Raw genomic sequence first — 24,295 nt, 5'->3', positions numbered from 1 at the left:
CATCTTGGCTTTTTTAATACAGTGGTTTGCTTATTTTAGGTTTCTACCACCTGATGATGGACTGATTGGTCCGAAAACGTTTGTGATTTTATCCATCTTGGATCATTTTTAGAAAAAAATTTTTAATAAATTATATACCACCTACCTACATGTGAGGTTTTTACTTCATTAGTAAGTAATATAGGATAATGTTTCTTCTGGAAAGAAGGAAAAGAGGCAGACCGAAAACTACCTGGAATAACTGGAATCCCAAAAACAATGTCTGAGAGAGAGAGATCTACGACCAGGAGATTAAACAGATCGATGCGGCTGGAAAATAGGAACCGGAAGGCACAGGACGCTACAAACCGGTGTTATCATCATTATTCAAGGGCGGATCCAGGGAGAGGGCCATAGGGCCATGGCCCCCTCCTAGAATTTAAAAAAATATAAATTTAAATATTTGCAATTCAATAATGTTTTTAATTTTAAACACATATAATATGTACAAAACAGGGGATAAATATGTTTTCTGGACTAGTTTTATAAATCAAAATGGTAGATAATTTTACAAAGTTCTTATTGTTAGAACGACCTAGGCAGCAATCAAAATCGTATCAGTTTCCATATTCTATACACACAAAGAATAAAAAAAGAAATGAAGCGTTACTTGGATCACCAGAACTTAGAACAAAGGAGTTGATTGGTGTTTTCGCACAGTCAAAAGGGATTGTTTTACAAGTATTGCGTTTTATTTTTCTAATGAAAAATATGGTCAAAATAAAGGGATGACAGCCCAAAGCCTTGTCACAAAACGTTTAATATCTTTCGCCAAACTCATGGGCAAAGAGGAGCCATGCAAACCCATGAAAAAACATCATACCACAAGGAGTGCGTCGAGGTTGAGGTGGATTTTCTATAAAGTTATCGCAACCCACAAAAGTCAGTCATTAACCAGATAGACTCTCAAAGGTCTAAACAGATACAAGAAAATAAAGAAAGACTACGACCAATAATAGAGTCTATAGTGTTCTTAGGTCGACAAAATATTCGTCTAAGAGGCCATCGTGATGATGGCCTTCTGCTTCTGGACGAAGATGCTGGACAGAGCAATGAGGAGTCCAGGGGCAATTGTCAAGGTTTAAAATCGCATCAGGAGATAAGACTCTTAAAGGGACGATTCCGAACAAGACCGCAAACTGCAAACCTCAGCGACAGACCTACTGGTTCATATGGTTTCTTATGAGCTGTATGTCGAGTAGAGCGGTACTGTCGCCACCGCACGCAGAACGTCGCTACCGTAGACCGCAGTACTGCACCAGAACCAGTAGTGTCGCCGACCGCAGAGCGACAACACGTATTTTTGCTGTTTCCAAATTGACTGAAAAGTGAAACGAATTGAATTTCTTTTGAAAATGAGTATTTCAAATGAATAAGAAGAGCAATTAATTAATTGTTTAACAAGATATTCAGTTATTTACGGCGCAAGCTTCCTTCAAATTGTTTATTTTTAAATAGAGATTTAGTTGACTTCCTTTTTCTTTTATAATGCAAAAGTAAAAGATCGCCGTCATCTTCTTCTTCCATTAAAAGATATAACATTAATTCATCGTTGTTCATTGCGTCTGACATCCTACTTATACGATTTTTAATATTACTTATGCTATACTCTATTCCACGAATATACGACTGTGTTGGATTATTTCGACAACGAATATTTTATTGTGCAAAATATGAAGAACGAAAATAAATTGCAAATTACATTGCTGTTTATTGGAATAATTATTAGAGCCATTTACTTTCGTACTTCTTATGTTGCACACTGAAATATTGGTTGTCGCGATAATCCAAAACAGTCGTATGTTGGTGGAATGAACCATATTATAAATTCCCATCGTGCAATGCTGTTGTCGATATTATGTAGATGAAGTGCAGTTCTGCTCGGAATTGGTCTGACCGCAGACGACACTGTCGCTGCAGTCTGCGGTTTGCGGTCTGCAGTATGCAGCCACTTTCGGAATCGTACCTTAAACGATACGCTGTGTCTAGGTACACGCTAACGTGTACGCAAATAAAAAAGTTAGGTACACGCTTAAACGTCATCGAGTCAGTGACGTCATTATTTAGCGTGTACTATGACTGGGTTTTTTGGTACACGCTAATTTGAGCCGCGTGTATGCTGTGGTATTAATAAGTATAGATATCTGTAAGTATCGCGAGTGTCAGAGTGTGGTTAGAATTTGTCTAATCGCGTTATGTTTACATTTTAATATTGATTTGTAAAGAGTTTCCTTATTTTTTACTTGTTTAGTGTTTTTTTTTAATTAACTATATGGAGTGTGGACAATTATTTAGTTCTTTTAATGAGTTTAACAACATTCTAAAACAGTATGAAAAAGATAAGAGACAAAAATTCATGATTAACGGTAGCAGAAGTAATAAGATAAAATATACGGGGCGATTAATTAGTGTGATAAAGCTCAGTAGATCCGCTATATAGTAATAGATAGCAATAAAAGTTGGTATCAAAAATTTTAGCAAACTTTGAGCTTCATATTACAAAATTACTAAAATTAGTTAGAATGTTACAGGGCGTTCGATAATATACTGGCGGACCAAACTTATGTTTTTTAAATGGAACACCCTATATTTTATTTTATGTTCGAAATCTTCTTAACTTCCATATCACAAAATTATAAAGGTTTATTATATTAAAAAAAAAGACTAAGTTTTCACTCTAATGGCATATAACATATCCCACCAGAATGAAAACAATGGGAACCTTCTCTGGTTACACCTCCGAGGCTTCTACAATTTGCAAGCCATACGGATGCTGAGACTAAGGAAGATGAGGGAATTCTACAATTTACAATTCACGTCACATCTGCTCAGCGCGGTAAAGTTCCAACGAGACTGGTTCCCTTCATACTCCACACAGAGTAAATGTAAATCAAAAATGAATAACCATTTTCAATTTCGTTGCAAAACGAAAATACAGCCGAACCATATTCCAGTCCAATCAGAGAGTGCTGCAAGCACCTCTACCGGTTTCGAAACTTATTAGTCTCTCATCAGGAGGCACATATGCTGCTCTCCCTGATCCAACCAAAACAAACCCCAGCGTGCAGTCCCGAATCGCAACGAACGAAATGGCATAGATGCCCTAGCGGCAACTGCTAGCAAAAGACTAAGTTTTCACTCTAATGGCATATAACATATCCCACCAGAATGAAAACAATGGGAACCTTCTCTGGTTACACCTCCGAGGCTTCTACAATTTGCAAGCCATACGGATGCTGAGACTAAGGAAGATGAGGGAATTCTACAATTTACAATTCACGTCACATCTGCTCAGCGCGGTAAAGTTCCAACGAGACTGGTTCCCTTCATACTCCACGTATGAACTTTGCCGCGCTTCCAACTTCCAACTCGTTGGAACTTTACCGCGCTGAGCAGATGTGACGTGAATTGTAAATTGTAGAATTCCCTCATCTTCCTTAGTCTCAGCATCCGTATGGCTTGCAAATTGTAGAAGCCTCGGAGGTGTAACCAGAGAAGGTTCCCATTGTTTTCATTCTGGTGGGATATGTTATATGCCATTAGAGTGAAAACTTAGTCTTTTGCTAGCAGTTGCCGCTAGGGCATCTATGCCATTTCGTTCGTTGCGATTCGGGACTGCACGCTGGGGTTTGTTTTGGTTGGATCAGGGAGAGCAGCATATGTGCCTCCTGATGAGAGACTAATAAGTTTCGAAACCGGTAGAGGTGCTTGCAGCACTCTCTGATTGGACTGGAATATGGTTCGGCTGTATTTTCGTTTTGCAACGAAATTGAAAATGGTTATTCATTTTTGATTTACATTTACTCTGTGTGGAGTATGAAGGGAACCAGTCTCGTTGGAACTTTACCGCGCTGAGCAGATGTGACGTGAATTGTAAATTGTAGAATTCCCTCATCTTCCTTAGTCTCAGCATCCGTATGGCTTGCAAATTGTAGAAGCCTCGGAGGTGTAACCAGAGAAGGTTCCCATTGTTTTCATTCTGGTGGGATATGTTATATGCCATTAGAGTGAAAACTTAGTCTTTTGCTAGCAGTTGCCGCTAGGGCATCTATGCCATTTCGTTCGTTGCGATTCGGGACTGCACGCTGGGGTTTGTTTTGGTTGGATCAGGGAGAGCAGCATATGTGCCTCCTGATGAGAGACTAATAAGTTTCGAAACCGGTAGAGGTGCTTGCAGCACTCTCTGATTGGACTGGAATATGGTTCGGCTGTATTTTCGTTTTGCAACGAAATTGAAAATGGTTATTCATTTTTGATTTACATTTACTCTGTGTGGAGTATGAAGGGAACCAGTCTCGTTGGAACTTTACCGCGCTGAGCAGATGTGACGTGAATTGTAAATTGTAGAATTCCCTCATCTTCCTTAGTCTCAGCATCCGTATGGCTTGCAAATTGTAGAAGCCTCGGAGGTGTAACCAGAGAAGGTTCCCATTGTTTTCATTCTGGTGGGATATGTTATATGCCATTAGAGTGAAAACTTAGTCTTTTGCTAGCAGTTGCCGCTAGGGCATCTATGCCATTTCGTTCGTTGCGATTCGGGACTGCACGCTGGGGTTTGTTTTGGTTGGATCAGGGAGAGCAGCATATGTGCCTCCTGATGAGAGACTAATAAGTTTCGAAACCGGTAGAGGTGCTTGCAGCACTCTCTGATTGGACTGGAATATGGTTCGGCTGTATTTTCGTTTTGCAACGAAATTGAAAATGGTTATTCATTTTTGATTTACATTTACTCTGTGTGGAGTATGAAGGGAACCAGTCTCGTTGGAACTTTACCGCGCTGAGCAGATGTGACGTGAATTGTAAATTGTAGAATTCCCTCATCTTCCTTAGTCTCAGCATCCGTATGGCTTGCAAATTGTAGAAGCCTCGGAGGTGTAACCAGAGAAGGTTCCCATTGTTTTCATTCTGGTGGGATATGTTATATGCCATTAGAGTGAAAACTTAGTCTTTTGCTAGCAGTTGCCGCTAGGGCATCTATGCCATTTCGTTCGTTGCGATTCGGGACTGCACGCTGGGGTTTGTTTTGGTTGGATCAGGGAGAGCAGCATATGTGCCTCCTGATGAGAGACTAATAAGTTTCGAAACCGGTAGAGGTGCTTGCAGCACTCTCTGATTGGACTGGAATATGGTTCGGCTGTATTTTCGTTTTGCAACGAAATTGAAAATGGTTATTCATTTTTGATTTACATTTACTCTGTGTGGAGTATGAAGGGAACCAGTCTCGTTGGAACTTTACCGCGCTGAGCAGATGTGACGTGAATTGTAAATTGTAGAATTCCCTCATCTTCCTTAGTCTCAGCATCCGTATGGCTTGCAAATTGTAGAAGCCTCGGAGGTGTAACCAGAGAAGGTTCCCATTGTTTTCATTCTGGTGGGATATGTTATATGCCATTAGAGTGAAAACTTAGTCTTTTGCTAGCAGTTGCCGCTAGGGCATCTATGCCATTTCGTTCGTTGCGATTCGGGACTGCACGCTGGGGTTTGTTTTGGTTGGATCAGGGAGAGCAGCATATGTGCCTCCTGATGAGAGACTAATAAGTTTCGAAACCGGTAGAGGTGCTTGCAGCACTCTCTGATTGGACTGGAATATGGTTCGGCTGTATTTTCGTTTTGCAACGAAATTGAAAATGGTTATTCATTTTTGATTTACATTTACTCTGTGTGGAGTATGAAGGGAACCAGTCTCGTTGGAACTTTACCGCGCTGAGCAGATGTGACGTGAATTGTAAATTGTAGAATTCCCTCATCTTCCTTAGTCTCAGCATCCGTATGGCTTGCAAATTGTAGAAGCCTCGGAGGTGTAACCAGAGAAGGTTCCCATTGTTTTCATTCTGGTGGGATATGTTATATGCCATTAGAGTGAAAACTTAGTCTTTTGCTAGCAGTTGCCGCTAGGGCATCTATGCCATTTCGTTCGTTGCGATTCGGGACTGCACGCTGGGGTTTGTTTTGGTTGGATCAGGGAGAGCAGCATATGTGCCTCCTGATGAGAGACTAATAAGTTTCGAAACCGGTAGAGGTGCTTGCAGCACTCTCTGATTGGACTGGAATATGGTTCGGCTGTATTTTCGTTTTGCAACGAAATTGAAAATGGTTATTCATTTTTGATTTACATTTACTCTGTGTGGAGTATGAAGGGAACCAGTCTCGTTGGAACTTTACCGCGCTGAGCAGATGTGACGTGAATTGTAAATTGTAGAATTCCCTCATCTTCCTTAGTCTCAGCATCCGTATGGCTTGCAAATTGTAGAAGCCTCGGAGGTGTAACCAGAGAAGGTTCCCATTGTTTTCATTCTGGTGGGATATGTTATATGCCATTAGAGTGAAAACTTAGTCTTTTGCTAGCAGTTGCCGCTAGGGCATCTATGCCATTTCGTTCGTTGCGATTCGGGACTGCACGCTGGGGTTTGTTTTGGTTGGATCAGGGAGAGCAGCATATGTGCCTCCTGATGAGAGACTAATAAGTTTCGAAACCGGTAGAGGTGCTTGCAGCACTCTCTGATTGGACTGGAATATGGTTCGGCTGTATTTTCGTTTTGCAACGAAATTGAAAATGGTTATTCATTTTTGATTTACATTTACTCTGTGTGGAGTATGAAGGGAACCAGTCTCGTTGGAACTTTACCGCGCTGAGCAGATGTGACGTGAATTGTAAATTGTAGAATTCCCTCATCTTCCTTAGTCTCAGCATCCGTATGGCTTGCAAATTGTAGAAGCCTCGGAGGTGTAACCAGAGAAGGTTCCCATTGTTTTCATTCTGGTGGGATATGTTATATGCCATTAGAGTGAAAACTTAGTCTTTTGCTAGCAGTTGCCGCTAGGGCATCTATGCCATTTCGTTCGTTGCGATTCGGGACTGCACGCTGGGGTTTGTTTTGGTTGGATCAGGGAGAGCAGCATATGTGCCTCCTGATGAGAGACTAATAAGTTTCGAAACCGGTAGAGGTGCTTGCAGCACTCTCTGATTGGACTGGAATATGGTTCGGCTGTATTTTCGTTTTGCAACGAAATTGAAAATGGTTATTCATTTTTGATTTACATTTACTCTGTGTGGAGTATGAAGGGAACCAGTCTCGTTGGAACTTTACCGCGCTGAGCAGATGTGACGTGAATTGTAAATTGTAGAATTCCCTCATCTTCCTTAGTCTCAGCATCCGTATGGCTTGCAAATTGTAGAAGCCTCGGAGGTGTAACCAGAGAAGGTTCCCATTGTTTTCATTCTGGTGGGATATGTTATATGCCATTAGAGTGAAAACTTAGTCTTTTGCTAGCAGTTGCCGCTAGGGCATCTATGCCATTTCGTTCGTTGCGATTCGCGACTGCACGCTGGGGTTTGTTTTGGTTGGATCAGGGAGAGCAGCATATGTGCCTCCTGATGAGAGACTAATAAGTTTCGAAACCGGTAGAGGTGCTTGCAGCACTCTCTGATTGGACTGGAATATGGTTCGGCTGTATTTTCGTTTTGCAACGAAATTGAAAATGGTTATTCATTTTTGGTTTATTATATTATACAGGGTATTTACAAAGTTATAACAAATTTTCTATGAAAATCGTAACAAGTTCAACTCCCTGTATAAATCAAAATAAACACCAATGTAAACTGGTATAATTAACTTACGTACTATAAAAATTATTTTAGCAGTATTTTGTATACAGAGAGAGTCTGTAATTTGGAATAAATTCAATATCTCAAATACTAATTTTTTTTTTTTTTCGAAAAATGCTCAGACCCGTCGATTAGTATTTCAAATTGTCATAAATTTTTATTCCGTACCACTTACACGATAATAAAAAATATCAAATAATAATTGAATTTAATTATTTCAATTCAGCAAAAACTCATAATGTTGCCCTCAATTATTGTCAAATTGTCAATGGGCAACGTTATGAGCATTTGCTGAATTGAAATAATTAAATTCAATTATTATTTGATTCGCTGTGTCTAGGTACACGCTAACGTGTACGCAAATAAAAAAGTTAGGTACACGCTTAAACGTCATCGAGTCAGTGACGTCATTATTTAGCGTGTACTATGACTGGGTTTTTTGGTACACGCTAATTTGAGCCGCGTGTATGCTGTGGTATTAATAAGTATAGATATCTGTAAGTATCGCGAGTGTCAGAGTGTGGTTAGAATTTGTCTAATCGCGTTATGTTTACATTTTAATATTGATTTGTAAAGAGTTTCCTTATTTTTTACTTGTTTAGTGTTTTTTTTAATTAACTATATGGAGTGTGGACAATTATTTAGTTCTTTTAATGAGTTTAACAACATTCTAAAACAGTATGAAAAAGATAAGAGACAAAAATTCATGATTAACGGTAGCAGAAGTAATAAGATAAAATATACGGGGCGATTAATTAGTGTGATAAAGCTCAGTAGATCCGCTATATAGTAATAGATAGCAATAAAAGTTGGTATCAAAAATTTTAGCAAACTTTGAGCTTCATATTACAAAATTACTAAAATTAGTTAGAATGTTACAGGGCGTTCGATAATATACTGGCGGACCAAACTTATGTTTTTTAAATGGAACACCCTATATTTTATTTTATGTTCGAAATCTTCTTAACTTCCATATCACAAAATTATAAAGGTTTATTATATTATACAGGGTATTTACAAAGTTATAACAAATTTTCTATGAAAATCGTAACAAGTTCAACTCCCTGTATAAATAAAAATAAACACCAATGTAAACTGGTATAATTAACTTACGTACTATAAAAATTATTTTAGCAGTATTTTGTATACAGAGAGAGTCTGTAATTTGGAATAAATTCAATATCTCAAATACTAATTTTTTTTTTTCGAAAAATGCTCAGACCCGTCGATTAGTATTTCAAATTGTCATAAATTTTTATTCCGTACCACTTACACGATAATAAAAAATATCAAATAATAATTGAATTTAATTATTTCAATTCAGCAAAAACTCATAATGTTGCCCTCAATTATTGTCAAATTGTCAATGGGCAACGTTATGAGCATTTGCTGAATTGAAATAATTAAATTCAATTATTATTTGATTACTTGTTTTTCATAAGTTCGTTATTTTTTACTATCTTATAAATGGTAGGGAATAAAAATTTGAAATTTTGCAGTTGTGTATAACTTTACACACCCTATCAAAATAGCTATCAAAATGACAGTGTTGCCATTTAAGAAAATCAACGATGATGTCAAATCTCTAAATTGGGACACCCTGTATACATTATTATTGTATGTCAAAAATGACAATTTGAAATACTAATCGACGGGTCTGAGCATTTTTCAAAAAAATAATTAGTATTTGAGATATTGAATTTATTCCAAATTACAGACTCTCTCTGTCATGTTAACTAATATTTATTTTGCTAACCTGAATATTATATACTTTTATATGCATATTGTTTTATTACAATTAAGTTTGAAACATCTGAATAGTTTTGCTTCCCTTCCCTTCCCTTCCCTTAATAAAAATATTTTCTATCAAACAAACACTAAAAATATCAAAATAGCGTGTACCAAAATATACAGTCACCGCGCACGCTAAATAATGACGTCACTGGCTTGATGAAGTTTAATTCGCGTGTACCTAACTTTTTTATTTGCGTACACGTTAGCGTGTACCTAGACACAGCGTAAACGATACCTATCCGCAGCAACATACATTAGTAACACCAGTCAAAATAAATTGATAACATGTTGTGGTGAAGAAATAATTGAACAAATAATGAATCCGGTTCAAAGTGCAAATTATTACTCTGTGATATTTGACGAAACGCCGACATTTGAAATACATACACAATAGCAACATTCGTGAAAACTTTTGTCAAGTTCATTGACGCTAATGAGAACATAAAACCAAAAACCAATTAGTGAATATCAAGAAAGAGGGGAAGAACATGGCCTGACAGGATAAGCATTGGGAAAAATAGTATTAAACTTGTTGAAAGAACTGTACTTGGATCCGAAGAAATTGGTACTGACTTTAATAATACTTTAATAACGATAACTTTTGAATATCTTTATGGAACTCAAAAGTGTGTGAAAAATGCCATAAAACTCACCATTGTAACCCTAAATTTTAAAAATTTCCCCCCTCCCCAAAAAAGTTCATGGTCCCTCCCGAAGATCGGTTGTGGATCCGCCCTTGTCATTATTCAGCGTCAAAAGTCCACTGCTGAATATAGGCCTTTTCCTTATGTTTCCAACCCCCTCTATCTTGCGGTGTTAATTATTAATTTTGCTTCAACCTTTTTAAAAAATTGTTACAATAAGATCATAAATAAAAAAGTTATTCAAAATCAAAAACATTGTCTTGTTTGAGCCGCCTTGTACCCACGGTTTCTTTTATCTGGGGCCATTTACATTCTTTAGTTTCACTCTCATCGACAGAGTAACTTGATTGTGATCGGAGGATATTGCATTGATACAGAAATTAACTAGTTTTTTACGTATCTTTTTAAACCATTATACACTCACCGGCACAAAATTCCGCCACCCAAAATTTTTGATTAAGTTTGACAATTTATAACTTGATTATTTGTGCTCCGATTTTCAAGATTCTTGCACCATTTTGTAGGTACATGTATTGATATCGTTTGGTATGATTCCGGTAACAAAAAAAATTTACTTGAATACAGGGGTGAATGGAAACGTTGTATTTTCTCCTAACTTTAAAACATTCTGTGGAAAAATGGAAAAGCTGATTTTGTTTCATACTCCTGTCATATTATCTCGGAGGCATCACTAAAATTTTGTTTTTTGAATTATCCGAATATCTCTTTTTTGTAAGAGCTGTACCATTTTTTGTAAATAAAAACACTTATTGACTCATAAAATAGAGGTTGGATTGATAATATTAGAGTAGCCCGCATGCAGCCCAGACCTCAATCCTATTGAGTATTTATGGGATGAATTAAAAAAGCTATTCGCCGTCATCCTAGGCCTCCAGAAAATTTGGTACATTTATGGCCCTCGTAGAGAGATATCGGGCTATTCCCCAGGTAAGGATAACACATCTTTATTTGATGCCAAACAGATTGCGAACAGTCGTTGCTGCAAGAGGTGGACATACCCGCAATTGAATTTTTTTGTTGTTAATTTTGTTTTGTTAATTTTAGCGCGTTTGATATTTTTAATTAAAAAACCTTTAAAGCAGTGTTTTTATTTACAGCTCTTACAAGAAAATAGATATTCGGATAATTCAAAAAACAAAACCTTAGTGATACCTCCAGGATAGTACAAAGGAAGTATAAAACAAAATCAGCCCATCAGATGCAAGAATCTTGAAAATCGGAATACAAATAATAAAGTTATAGGTTGTCAAACTTAATCAAAAATTTTGGGTGGCGGATTTTGTGCCGGTGAGTGTATTTTTTGCGATTTGACTTTCTGTGTATAAACAAAGACAACCCTGGATGTCGATGAAATAAAAATTGATCATGCGAGATTTATTGATTATCATAGACATTTTATTATAGGGTTTCCACAAGAGATGAACACATTGGAAATGATGAAAACGATATATGTACCGGGTGTCCCAATAAGAATGGCTCTCGGCAATATCTCAGGAACCGTTTATAGTAGGTACAGCTTTGGGGAAAAAATTTTATAACAAAAGTTGCCACGGGAAGAGCCTGGAAATTATTTTCATAATTGTAAGTCCACCGCTAGAGGGCGTAACTGAATATAGAAAATTTAAAAATAAAATTTTTACAAAATTTGCCTTATGAATGGGCACTAAAAATTTGATCATCGTATTCTTCATAAAATTCTGCGCATATTTCATTTTACAAGTTTAAGTCTACCTTTGCAAATAAGAGGTGGGAGTGAGTGGGAACCTTGTTATGAAAAAATGGCTGTAAGTCCGGTTCTGCTAAATAGATTTTTGCAAACTTGGTCTCGTTGAAAACAGCTCTTTTTCGTTAATGTAATAGTTTTCAGAAATTTTTTTCAGAAATCTAGGTTTCTTTGCAAAATATTAAATACAAGTATGCATTTTTAATCCTGTATTACAAAATTAGACCAAATTAGCAACAGAATATCGAAAACCGCATGTCGATATGTTTTTTCTATCTCGAGATATTTTAAGAAACGTGTAAATTTTAAACATGACTGATGCTGTCACCAGTAAACGAAGTTCCGGAAATCAAAGTGGCAGCAAGTAGTGTGCTGTGGGAAAAAATAGAGCATAGCACTTGCGGAGTGCCGACAGAAGTGAATACTTCTTATAGATTCGATTATATTCGGTTCGATTCAATTCGATTACATTCGATTAGATTTAATTTTATTTAATATATGTCTTATGCCTACAATTTAATACATATACATAATATATACCTAATTTAATACATAATATATACTAGTGATTTGACATGTTAATTTTAGGATTAATACATATAAAGTTACATAAAGCTGTAAATTATTTTTCTTAATAAAGTAACCAATATTTTTTTCAATTTGGCGAAAAATTTAATTACTCATGACGTATAGTAAATACTTCGTGTAAATTTGAATCGTAAATAATGCATGGAAGAGTTCGTTTATTATTAAATAGGTACTCCCGTTAAAGGGGAGGGGTAGGGCCCTTATACAAAAGTAACCTTTTTAAAGTTGTTAATACATGTGTTTGTCAAACGTAGCAGAGTTTAAAAATCTCACAATCGCCATAAAACCTCATGTTGATTGTAAGATTTTCAAACTCTTTGCTACGTTTGATAAATCATACATATTGTGTATTAAATTGGGTATAGATTTTAAATTATAGGCATAATTGGTAAATTATAGGCATAATTGGTATACATATATATTCTTAAATAAAATTAAATCTAATTGAATGGAATCGAACCGAATATAATCGAATCCAGTGGCGACCGTGACTTTTTCTAAAGTGTTACCAAAACCAGATGTAAAAAAATCTTATTTAAAAAAATATTTTGAACCTCCCAAGTATAAGTTTTTGTTTTCAATCCTGTGGGATAAAATTAAACAAATCACTATTCCCAAATTATATGTATGATGTATGTAATTATGTCTATGTAACAGGTATAACAATAAACAAACTAAACATATTCTACCATAAAATTAACATAAAAAAATGAACAAGTAGAAAAAAGAACAGATGTTGAAAACTATTGTTTATATTTTAATTCTTCCATTTTCAATAATATCATTTTTTTCTTTAAAATAATATATAAAAAAATATACAAGTAGAATGACTTTTCAAGTAGTTGATCAATTACGCAATACGTAGCAACACTCTTCCATGTTTAAATGCACGCACACTGTAATCTGTAATAGGTACTAAACCAACGTTTTACTTTTACCAATTTTCAAAATGTAAAAAATACTGATATGCACCGCGTGCCCGCGCGCCGTCTCTAGACCCGTCGGTCCTTCAAAATTTTCAGAGCTAGTCCCGAGCGATAGAGGTTTCTCCTGCGTTACCGTTACCAGTGCCAGTATTGGTAACGGCATATGATAACATGTCATGGATTCACATATCTCGCCAATATTTTCGTGCGTCTAGTTGGGTATTTACTGAATTAGGTACTATTAACAAGTATTTCTGTTGGTAAAAAATATAAATGGAATTAAAAATGAATACCCATTTTCAATTTCGTTGCAAAACGAAAACACAGCCGAACCATATTCTAGTCCAATCAGAGAGTGCTGCAAGCACCCCTACCGGTTTCGAAACTTATTAGTCTCTCATCAGGAGGCACATATGCTGCTCTCCCTGATCCAACCAAAACAAACCCCAGCGTGCAGTCCCGGATTGCAACGAACGAAATGGCATAGATGCCCTAGCGGCAACTGCTAGCTATAAAACAACATATCTACATCCCACCAGAATGAAAACAATGGGAACCTTCTCTGGTTACACCTCCGAGGCTTCTACAATTTGCAAGCCATACGGATGCTGAGACTAAGGAAGATGAGGAAATTCTACAATTTACAATTCACGTCCCATCTGCTCAGCGCGGTAAAGTTCCAACGAGAATGGTTCCCTTCATACTCCACACAGAGTAAATGTAAATAAAAAATAAATACCCATTTTCAATTTCGTTGCAAAACGAAAACACAGCCGAACCATATTCTATGTTGTTTTATATGCCATTAGAGTGAAAACTTAGTCTTATAAATGGAATTATTTCGTAGTAGTCATAAAATATTTATTTGCAAGATTTGTAACTGTTACCAATGGTAACAGTGGTTACATGGACGCTTCGCCACTGATCGAATCTATAGGAAATATTCACTGCTGTCGGCACTCCGCAAGTGCTACGCTCTAATTTTTTTCCATAGCACCCTACTTGCCTCCATTTTGATTTCCTGAACTTCGTTTACCGGTAACAGTATCAGTTATGTTTCTACTTTATACGTTTCGTAAGATATCTCGAGATAGAAAAAAGGTATCGACATGCGGTTTTCGCTATGCTGTTGCTAATTTGGTCTAATTTTGTAATATAGGATTAAAAATGCATACTTGTATTTTTTAATATTTTCCAAAGAAAACTAGATTTCTGAAAAAAAAATAAATAGCGCCTCCTAGCTGGTATATTACTTTTACTAAGAATATAAGCTTATTATTATAAGCTTATTATAGTATTATATTCTTATTAGGCTGTTTCGAAATTATAACTCTTACATGGACAAAAAAGAGCTGTTTTCAACGAGACCAAGTTTGCAAAAATCGATTTAGCAGAACCGGACTTAAAGCCATTTTTTCATAAGAAGGTTCCCACTCACCCCCACCTCTTATTTGCAAAGGCAGACTTAAACTTGTGAAATCAAATATGCGCAGAATTTTATGAAGAATACGATGATCTAATTTCCAGTGCCCTTTCATTAGGCAAATTTTGTAAAATTTTAATTTTTAAATTTTTGTTATTTAGTTACGCCCTCTAGCGGTGGGCTTATTATGAAAATTATGAAAATAATTTCCAGGCTTTTCCGAGGCAACTTTTGTTATAAATTTTTTTTCCCAAAGCTGTAGTATAAACGGTTCCTGAGATATGGCCGAGAGCCATTCTTATTGGGACACCCGGTAGATTCAAACGATAAGAAACAAAGTATGAGTAGACCAGCTGAAGTACTCTAGTCGCAACATAGGGGTTAAGGGGGTCCCGTGGGCACTTTTAGATCGCCGCTATTTGATGGTGGTATTTTAGGTTTTTTGGGTCGCTAAATGCAATGGAAGTGGTCTGGAAGCCCAAATGTGGTGCGTTTAATTGTTATTAACAAATTATGGTAAAATTGGGTATTTTCAGGAATTATAAGAAGCCCTGTAAATAAATTGATAGTGTTACGGTCTTCTTTGGTGTATTTTTGGTCGCTGAATCGAATGCGACTAGTCGCGATTACTCAAAATATGTTTTGTTAATATTTTGTTCATATTTTGTTAATAACAAAATAATTGTTTATTCGCCGAAAAGCTCGAAATGCGTTATCTACAGCAAGTTTGTAGTCTTTTTCATAGTATTTTTATACGCTAAATCGATTGCCACTAGTCGTGGTAGCTTAAACCACGTTCCGACTTTGATATTAATAAATTATTGCAAAAATAACGGTTTAATAGTACGTTCACTCACGGTTTTTGCTCTAAATTTTAAAAAACCACTTGGATTGACATGAAATTTGGCATACACGTAGCTAATAACATGTCAAACAAAACAAGTGATATTGTGCCGATGTCTACTTTTACCCTGGGGGTGAGTTTCACCCCCTTTCGGGGGTGAAAAAAGAAACCTTTAAAATAATCCGATTATGATTATGAAACCGAGCTTTTTTTTATTTTTTAAAACAAGGACAGAAATAATTATTTTATTCCATAAGTGCCTTCCACCCTATATAACATTTATGGATCACGGTCGAAGGCCGACATAATCAACCAAAAAAGATGTCTTTATGGTTCTTTTCATGAGCATTTTTCAGTGCGTCACAAATGATAGAAAAAAGGTATAAGTCCGTGATAATACACATTTATGACATTTATTCTAACATGACATTATAGTTAAATCTAACAGTTGTCACATTTTATTTGCAATAAACGGCCGGAGTGTTACGTCACGGCGAACTGCGGCTATCTTCAGTGTTATGATCACTTTCCAAACAAATAATAGGTTTGTTCTAGCATCAGTTTCAAACGGTTTGAAACCATCAGAGGGGATAGCACTGATGACTGTATTATACGCTGTGAGCTCGTACGTAGAGGGGATATTTACAAATTCGCGAGCGCCAGTAGTGGCATGTCTGTAAACGTTTACCGGAAATTTGACATAAATGTCAAAGTGATTAATTTACAATTAAAATTAAAAACATTAATTATAAAAAATATTAGTTGGTCAAAGCTGTGGTATATATTTTTACCTTAAATATAATTACGTTTTAAATGCTGAATTTAAGTTTTTTTAATGTTGCGTAATATGTAATTATAAATTAATCTGCGCCATCTACACGATAATTGTGAAAGTATCCGAAGTAAGAAATTCATATTTTATCAATAGAACGTCAACATGATTAGCAAAATCTTAAAAAAATCGATTAGAATTTAATTACTTTTTTGCGTTGTAAATATTAAGCGATAACAATTAAATAATAAATTTAAAAATTACCGGTGAAAGTTGAATTAGTAATCCGCCAGGAGCGACACCAGCGAAGCTCAGAGCGCATATTCTCTCACTGACCAACTGTTTGCTTGATGGGTTTCTGAATAGTCTGACTGTTTGCTAGAACAAACCTATTGTAAACATGTTGAAAAGATAGGGTTTACCGAATCTCAAGACTTTTTAATTAGTATAAAGTTAAAATTTTACAATATTCGAAAAACTAACAACATTTTTTGTTGCCATAATCTAAAAATCAAATAAATTCTAAAGTTACTTTACCCACACATACCTACATTTTATTGCTATTTATATAAAACATCATGTTTTATTATTTACACAACCTTGTAAAATTGTTGTAGTAACTATAACAATACTTACAAATTGCAAAAAACGGAAATATTTTCTGTAAAAACTGAAAAAATAATAAAAAATACAAATTTGCCACACTAAACAACGTTTGTTTGATAAGGTTTTTAAAAAATCTGACATATAGGTCAATAAAAATTGACACTTCTACGTCATCACTCCGGCCGTCCATTTGGCATAAAAACAAATCAATTGTGTTTATTTCATTTATAAAATTATTTTCTTTGATTTGTATAGTCTTATAAATTGTACAGATTATATTCGTAATATTATCATATAATTACGATATAATTCTTTTTTTGATTGTGGCGCCATCTATCGAATAACTAAAATGAATGTTCTAAATGTCTGTAATCACAGACGTGCCTTTTTTCTGTCACATACAATTTAATGCGTAGAAAGAAATCGAAAAACTGTGACGCACTGAAAGATGCTCATTCTTGAAATGAATGTGGAAGGAAGGATTATCTGGGGTACCTACTTAGAAATGAGACACGCCATGTTCTGTTCAATATTAACGACTATTTTATTTCAATACGTCACATAGGCAACTTACAATACAATACAATATGTTTACATTGGTTATCAACCGATGGCGCTACATGTATTAAAATACTTATTTTTTAATACATCTCAACACCCCCACTTATCAAAAAATCTAAACCTTCAAACCTAAACCTTGCCTAAATTTAGAATTTTTAACATTCTTCAACCCTTTAGTAAGGATGTCAGCCAACATTTCATCAGTACATAAATACTTCAATTCAACAACATTGTTCTGTTAAGTAAGTAAAAGGGTTCTTGCACTTTCTCAGGTTTATTGAACTCAATACAATACAGTCAGTAGAAGAGATGAGATCTGCCATCGGCCATCCGCGTTGACGTATTAGTGCCTTACTTCACAACTTACAGGGTTGCCAGATTGTGCCGATAGTACATCTCCCTCTTTACAAAAACAAATTTTCATGAAATTAAATAATCTTTCAGATAAGCTGGCCGTCGAGATATCCTTTTCGGACGAGACGAATCCTGTTCCATATTAGAACAGTTATTTTCTGTATTTGGAACTGTTAGCACAATATTGTTATCATTACACAACTCACTGTTTCCCGCACAATCCTTCCGACTAGCACAATCTTCCCACCTACCTTCTTTACTATTAAAATTAGAATCAGAAGTGGGCAGAGGCAGTGCTGGAGTAAATTCAGGTTCAAAGTAGTATGGTGCTGGAATGAGGTCATGACGGTTTCGTCTGTAATTTCCAGACTTGGTTTTTACTATATAAGATCTTGGTTCGTTTAAAATGGATGAAATTTTTCCGTACAACCTCAAATCAATTACCCAAACACTGTCTCCTATAGATAAATCTGACAAAGTCCTGGCCCTATGTCTTTTATTAAACTGGAAGGCTGATTTTTCTTTCGCTCTATTCTCTCTTTCTACCACCGAATCAGTATTAACGGGATTATTTAACAATTCTGGAATTACGGGTAAGGGAGATCTCAATTTACGATTCATTAGTAGTTCGGAAGGCGAAAATCCACATTCAAGGGGTGTGGTACGATAAGCTAATAAAGCTAGACTAAGGTCTTCATTTTTCTTAAGGAGATTTTTTGCTATTTTAACTGCAGCCTCTATGCATCCATTGGATTGAGGGAAATAAGGGCTACTAGTAATATGTCTGAAATCATATTGAGAAGCAAATATTCTAAATTGAGTACTGAATTGAGGCCCATTATCTGAACGCACTATCTCTGGAATCCCATACCGACTAAAAAGTTCTTTAAGTTTGGATATTATTACCAATTCAGTCATAGTGGTTAATTTAAATATTTCAAAGAAACGGGAATAATAGTCAGTAACAATTAAGTACCAGCAGTTATGTTTAAAAAGGTCCAAAGAAACTTTCTGCCATGGGCGCTCAGGAAAAGGATCCCTTATAAGGGGCTCTACCGGATTTGTTCTATGTTCTATACATATAGGACAATTTCTAACTAAATTTTCGATCTGAGTGGATAGACCCAACCACCATATTGAAGCTTTTGCTCTCGCTCTACATTTTACAATCCCTAAATGACCTTGGTGGAGATATTCTAAACACCGAAATTGTAGACATCTAGGGATAAATAATCGGGAATTTCTCAATAATAGATTATCGCTAAAAGACAACTCCAACCTATAATTATAATAAGGCTTTAAGCATTCCTCTAATTTATTTTGTTCAGGCCAACCCGACGTACAATATTCTCTTAATTTTAAACAAATGGGATCTTTTCTCTGTTCTTCCTTAATTTCTTCAATAAAATACGGCTTTACTTGAACCGAACTAACTATAAGATGAACATGAGCTTCTACTTCGCTTGCTAATTCGTCTTCAATTGGGTCACTGCTATTCTCATCGAACCGACGTGAAAGAGCATCCGCTACAACCAGCTCTTTGCCTGGAGTATAATGAACCTCATAATCATATCTCATCAATCTAATTCTGAGTCTTTGCAAGCGAGGTGTGAGCTCATCGATCGGTTTTGATTTTAGTACTTGGACCAACGGTTTGTGGTCAGTCTCTAAAACAATCAGTATCCCAGTGATATATTCTTGAAACTTATCAGCAGCCCATGTCAGAGCTAGGGCTTCCCGCTCTATTTGGGCATATCTTTTTTCAGTGGAAGAAAGCAAACGAGAAGCATAGGCAACAATTTCCTTTTTACTCTCATTAAACTGAATCAAACATGCTCCCAATCCAAATGATGAGGCATCCGCTGAAACTGCTATCTGTTTGGTAGGGTCAAAGTAAGCTAAACATGGACTTTTTTGTAGTAATTCCTTAACTCTTACAAAGGCTTGTTTCTGCGGACTGTCCCAGATAAATGTGACACTCTTTTTCAGTAATGACGTAAGGGGCTCTAGGATTTCAGAGCGATTAGGTATAAATCTACATGAAAAATTTATCATACCTAAAAACTGTAGTAATTCTGTTTTATTAGTCGGTTCTGGAAAGTTAACAAATGCTGAAATCCTTTCAGGTGCAATTGACACTCCTTCATTTGAGATTTCGTGACCTAAATACTGGAGTTTTTGAACAGCAATCACACATTTATCTTTATTTAGAGCTATACCTTCAGCTTGTATTCTGGATAATACTTCATCCAGAATTTTGTTGTGTTCTTCTAGTGTTGGAGCATGGATTAAGATATCATCTATGTGACTAATTACACCGTCCAAACCAGCTAATATTTTGTTTAACAATATAGAAAAATATTCGGGGGCACAAGTGATACCGAAGGGAACTCGAGTGAATAGATACCTACCGAAGGGAGTTATGAATGTGGTAAGGGATTGAGACTCTGGGTCTAAACGAATCTGATAAAATCCAGAAGAAGTATCAAGTTTTGAGAAATATTTACTATCTTTTATTCTGGCTAAAATACTTTCAACTTTGTTTATAGGAAAATATGAACGAAGAACAGATTTGTTTAAATGGGTATAATCCATACAGAGTCGAACTTTTTGGCCTTTTTGGACCACAACAATGGGACTGACCCACTCTGTAGGATAATCAACAGGTTCAATTATTTTTAGATTTAATAATCTATCAATTTCTTCTTTTAACGGTTGGAGTAATGGAATAGGAACTGTTCTAGGGACTGATTGTACATAGGGTTTAATGTTGTCTTTTAATTTAATTTCCATTTCTGTTTTAAATGTACCTATATCATTAAATATTGTTGAAAATTTTCTGAAAACTGCCTCTGGATTAAATACATTATTTATATTTTCATGAAATTGTAGAAGTTTTAAGTCTATTATTGATTTCCTTCCTAAAATAGGTTTAGATAAATTTTGTATAACAAACATTTGAGTTTTTGAAATGTCATTATTATGACAGAGGGTAACAGGAAGAGTTCCTACTACCTCCAATTTAATGCCAGATGGACCAGTAACTTTTTGATAAGGCTTACATAAAGTTTTTAATATCTCTTTAGGCATCAGAGAACTAGGAATACATGAAACATCTGCTCCAGAGTCAATTAAAAATTCAAATTTTGTCTGCAGCTCAAACACAAGCACAGAAATCAGCCACTCTCGAGCCTCAATATTATTAATATAAACAGAGCCGACAAAATTCAAATTATTACCCTCTGAATTTATCATAAAATTATCAATTTCTACAGTACTAACCTTATTTTCCCTTTGACCTTTACCAGATAAACAAACTGATGCCCAGTGCCCAAACTTTTTGCACTTATTACACTGAGACCTTCTAGCAGGACCTACCTCCCTAGAGTGAGATTGCTGACCACAAAACATACACGTGTCTCCCTGGAAATTCTTTCTTCTGATGTTGTCTGCCTTCTGAAATGATCCAGTGACATTGCCTCGTTCTCTATTTTGGACACCCACTTTTGCTACTTCTTGAGTTGGATGATAACGGTTTTCATTACGCAATTCCCGAGTCTGATTTGCCTGCATTTCTGCTTGTTTTGCAGCAATAATACAATCTTTCAAAGTCAGAGTACCTTGTAGTTGCAAACGTTCGCTAGTTTTTGTATCTGACATTCCTACCACTATGCGATCCCTAATTAGCTCTTCCTTAAGGGTGCCGTAGTCACAATATTCTGCCAACGAATGTAAACTGGTAATAAAGTGTTCTATAGCTTCTCCTGGTTGTTGAATTCGGGAGTTAAACTTAAACCGTTCGAATATTACGTTGCGACGGGGAATAAAGTGATTTTCAAAACTCTGTAACATCTCCGAATACGTAGCTGGAATTTTCGGAAACTGTAGAACGATTTCTTCGGCCTCATCTCCCATTATATACATAAGAATGTCAATTTTGTCTTTCTCTGGCTTCTGATCTTGTCCCGACACGCTCATGAAACGCTGGAACCTCTTGCGCCACTGGGGCCACATATTTGGCTGTGAAAACGTAAATTTCTCCGGTGGATTTACCTGAACAGGCATGTTAATTGTCGTTGAGCCGCTACTAACGTCTAAATCTGTATTTGCCATTGCCATTTTGCTTTGTGTATGATTTCAACACAACGTACATAACCTAGACACTACACATGGAAAAGTTAAACTTCACTAATCATTTTTCTCTCTCTTCACTTGAAATATTAAGTTAATCTGGAAAAGTGCACCAGCTGCCACCATGTTCTGTTAAGTAAGTAAAAGGGTTCTTGCACTTTCTCAGGTTTATTGAACTCAATACAATACAGTCAGTAGTCAGTAGAAGAGATGAGATCTGCCATCGGCCATCCGCGTTGACGTATTAGCAGTGTTCCCAAACGAAAAAAAATAAAATCGGTAAAATGCTGTCAAAAATTCGTTAGATTGTGGAGCCAAATCGTTAGATTTGATTATTAGCTTTGTTCGCACAGTCCATGACTGGTTTTTGACTCATGCGCATGCGCAGTTCCGTTTTCAAGCGCTTGAAAACGGAACTGCGCATGCGCTTCAGTCAGAAACCAATCATGGACTGTCTCCACGAACAAAGCTAATAATAAGTGCGTTCGCGGGTGCCTGTCGGCGACAAATTAGCAGCAAAACGCATGCGCACTTTAAAATGATATAAATAATATCGTTAATAGATAAATATACAAGGTATATTTACCTATTATAATTTAATAATTAGTTATTAATATTAATTAAAAGTAAATATACCTTGTTTATTTATCTCTTAACGATATTATTTATATTAAATGAGGTTAGAAATTGTCGGCGACAATTTGTCAACTGTACCCGCGAACGCACCTAATATTTAATGATGCTGAAAATGAGAAGTTGGCATTGCTGGCTTGTTGACAACTTGACAAGTAACAGTAATGAAGTGGGAAAATACAAGATTACTCTGTTGCCAGATTTTCTTTTAGTGCATATTCGTTTTGTCATGTTCATTTCACGCTAGTAAAAATTGTTTGTGTCTTATTTCTTCTCAGATTTAGGAATAAGTAAAATTTTTTATCTGAATATAAAATTCGTTAGAATTTCAATCCATTTCGTTAGATCGGTAGAAAAGGGGCGAAATCGTTAGATCTAACGAATTTTCGTTAGGTTTGGGAACACTGCGTATTAGTGCCTTACTTCACAACTTACAGGGTTGCCAGATTGTGCCGATAGTACAAACATTATTTTGAACAGCCTCTCTGATAAAATGGTGACGGATGTCAATATGTTTTGTTTTTTCATGGAATACTGGATTCATACATAACTTCTGAGCCCCTTGATTGTCATTATACAAAACAACTGATTCCAGTGTTCCTTGAATTTCCGACAACAAATTTCTCAAATAAATGGCTTCCTTAGTAGCCTCCCCTAAAGCTACATACTCTGCTTCAGTGCTAGAAAGAGCCACTGATTTCTGTTTAACACTCTTCCAAGAAATTGCACCACCCGAAAGTTTAAAAGCAAAACCTGTGTAAGATATTCTATCTAACTTATTTGAGGCCCAATCAGCATCAACAAACCCTGTTAAATCTAAATCATCTCTTTTTTTGTACAAAAAATAGGAGTTCCAAGCTCTACAATAACAAAGTATTTATAAGTACGTTTTCAACAATATTTTGTTCTGAAGCTATTTCCTTGCGGCATTTTTATAATCAAATATTTTCAATGATTGAATACAAGAATTATTTTGTATTTTGATAACGACTCCCGACTTGGGTGCCGAAACGTTAATAAAATCATTTTTTGGTAAAATTGTGGCTTATTTCCCATTGAAAATAGTTGATTAGATAAAGTTTCATAGTTAACACCAAATTTTCAAGTACCTACCCATTTAAGTACATTCAAGTACATACACATTTATAAAAATATTTGTGAATTTAAAAATACTTACATTGATTCGTCTTTTGGAAAACGGAAAAAACTATAGCTGCAATTTAATACCGTGTTTTTACAGTTGATCGCTGCACAGATTGAATTCGAACTGCCTTTCTTCTTGTCCATATCCATAATTATTATTACACAATGCACAAAAACAAAATCACCGAACAGAACAACACAAAATCAAAGTAACCCCGAGACAAGCGTGATCTGACAACAACAATCACAAATTGATCGTGTCAGCAGCGGACCTGTGGACCGAAAAAATGGCCGCCGGCCGTGCGCAAACCAGATGCGCGAACTCCACAGATCACTTAACTCTCTTTAGATGTTTCACGCAGGTATCTCAAGGTCATACTAAACTAAATGTCATTTTTAGTAATGATACGTTTTTTGAGATGTCGCCATGCACCTGGAGTGAAGATTTCTTCTATATCACTGAGTCAGTGTCATTATAATTTGTCAA

General features: G+C 35.9%; 1 protein-coding gene across 1 annotated transcript; it reads right to left on the bottom strand.

The window, feature by feature from the left end:
• Positions 1–340: 340 nt before the first annotated feature.
• Positions 341–22,020, bottom strand: LOC126886065 (uncharacterized). The gene is made up of 2 exons (XM_050652908.1): positions 21,141–22,020; positions 341–411 (listed from the first exon to the last, which is right to left on the bottom strand). Exons 1-2 carry the CDS (start codon positions 22,018–22,020, stop codon positions 341–343), a joined length of 951 nt encoding a protein of 316 aa, XP_050508865.1.
• Between the last annotated feature and the right edge of the window lie 2,275 nt (positions 22,021–24,295).

Source organism: Diabrotica virgifera, chromosome 6 (genome assembly GCF_917563875.1).
Source record: "Diabrotica virgifera virgifera chromosome 6, PGI_DIABVI_V3a".
Taxonomy (NCBI): Eukaryota; Metazoa; Arthropoda; class Insecta; order Coleoptera; family Chrysomelidae; genus Diabrotica; species Diabrotica virgifera.
This window is presented reverse-complemented; position numbering and strand designations above follow the sequence as displayed.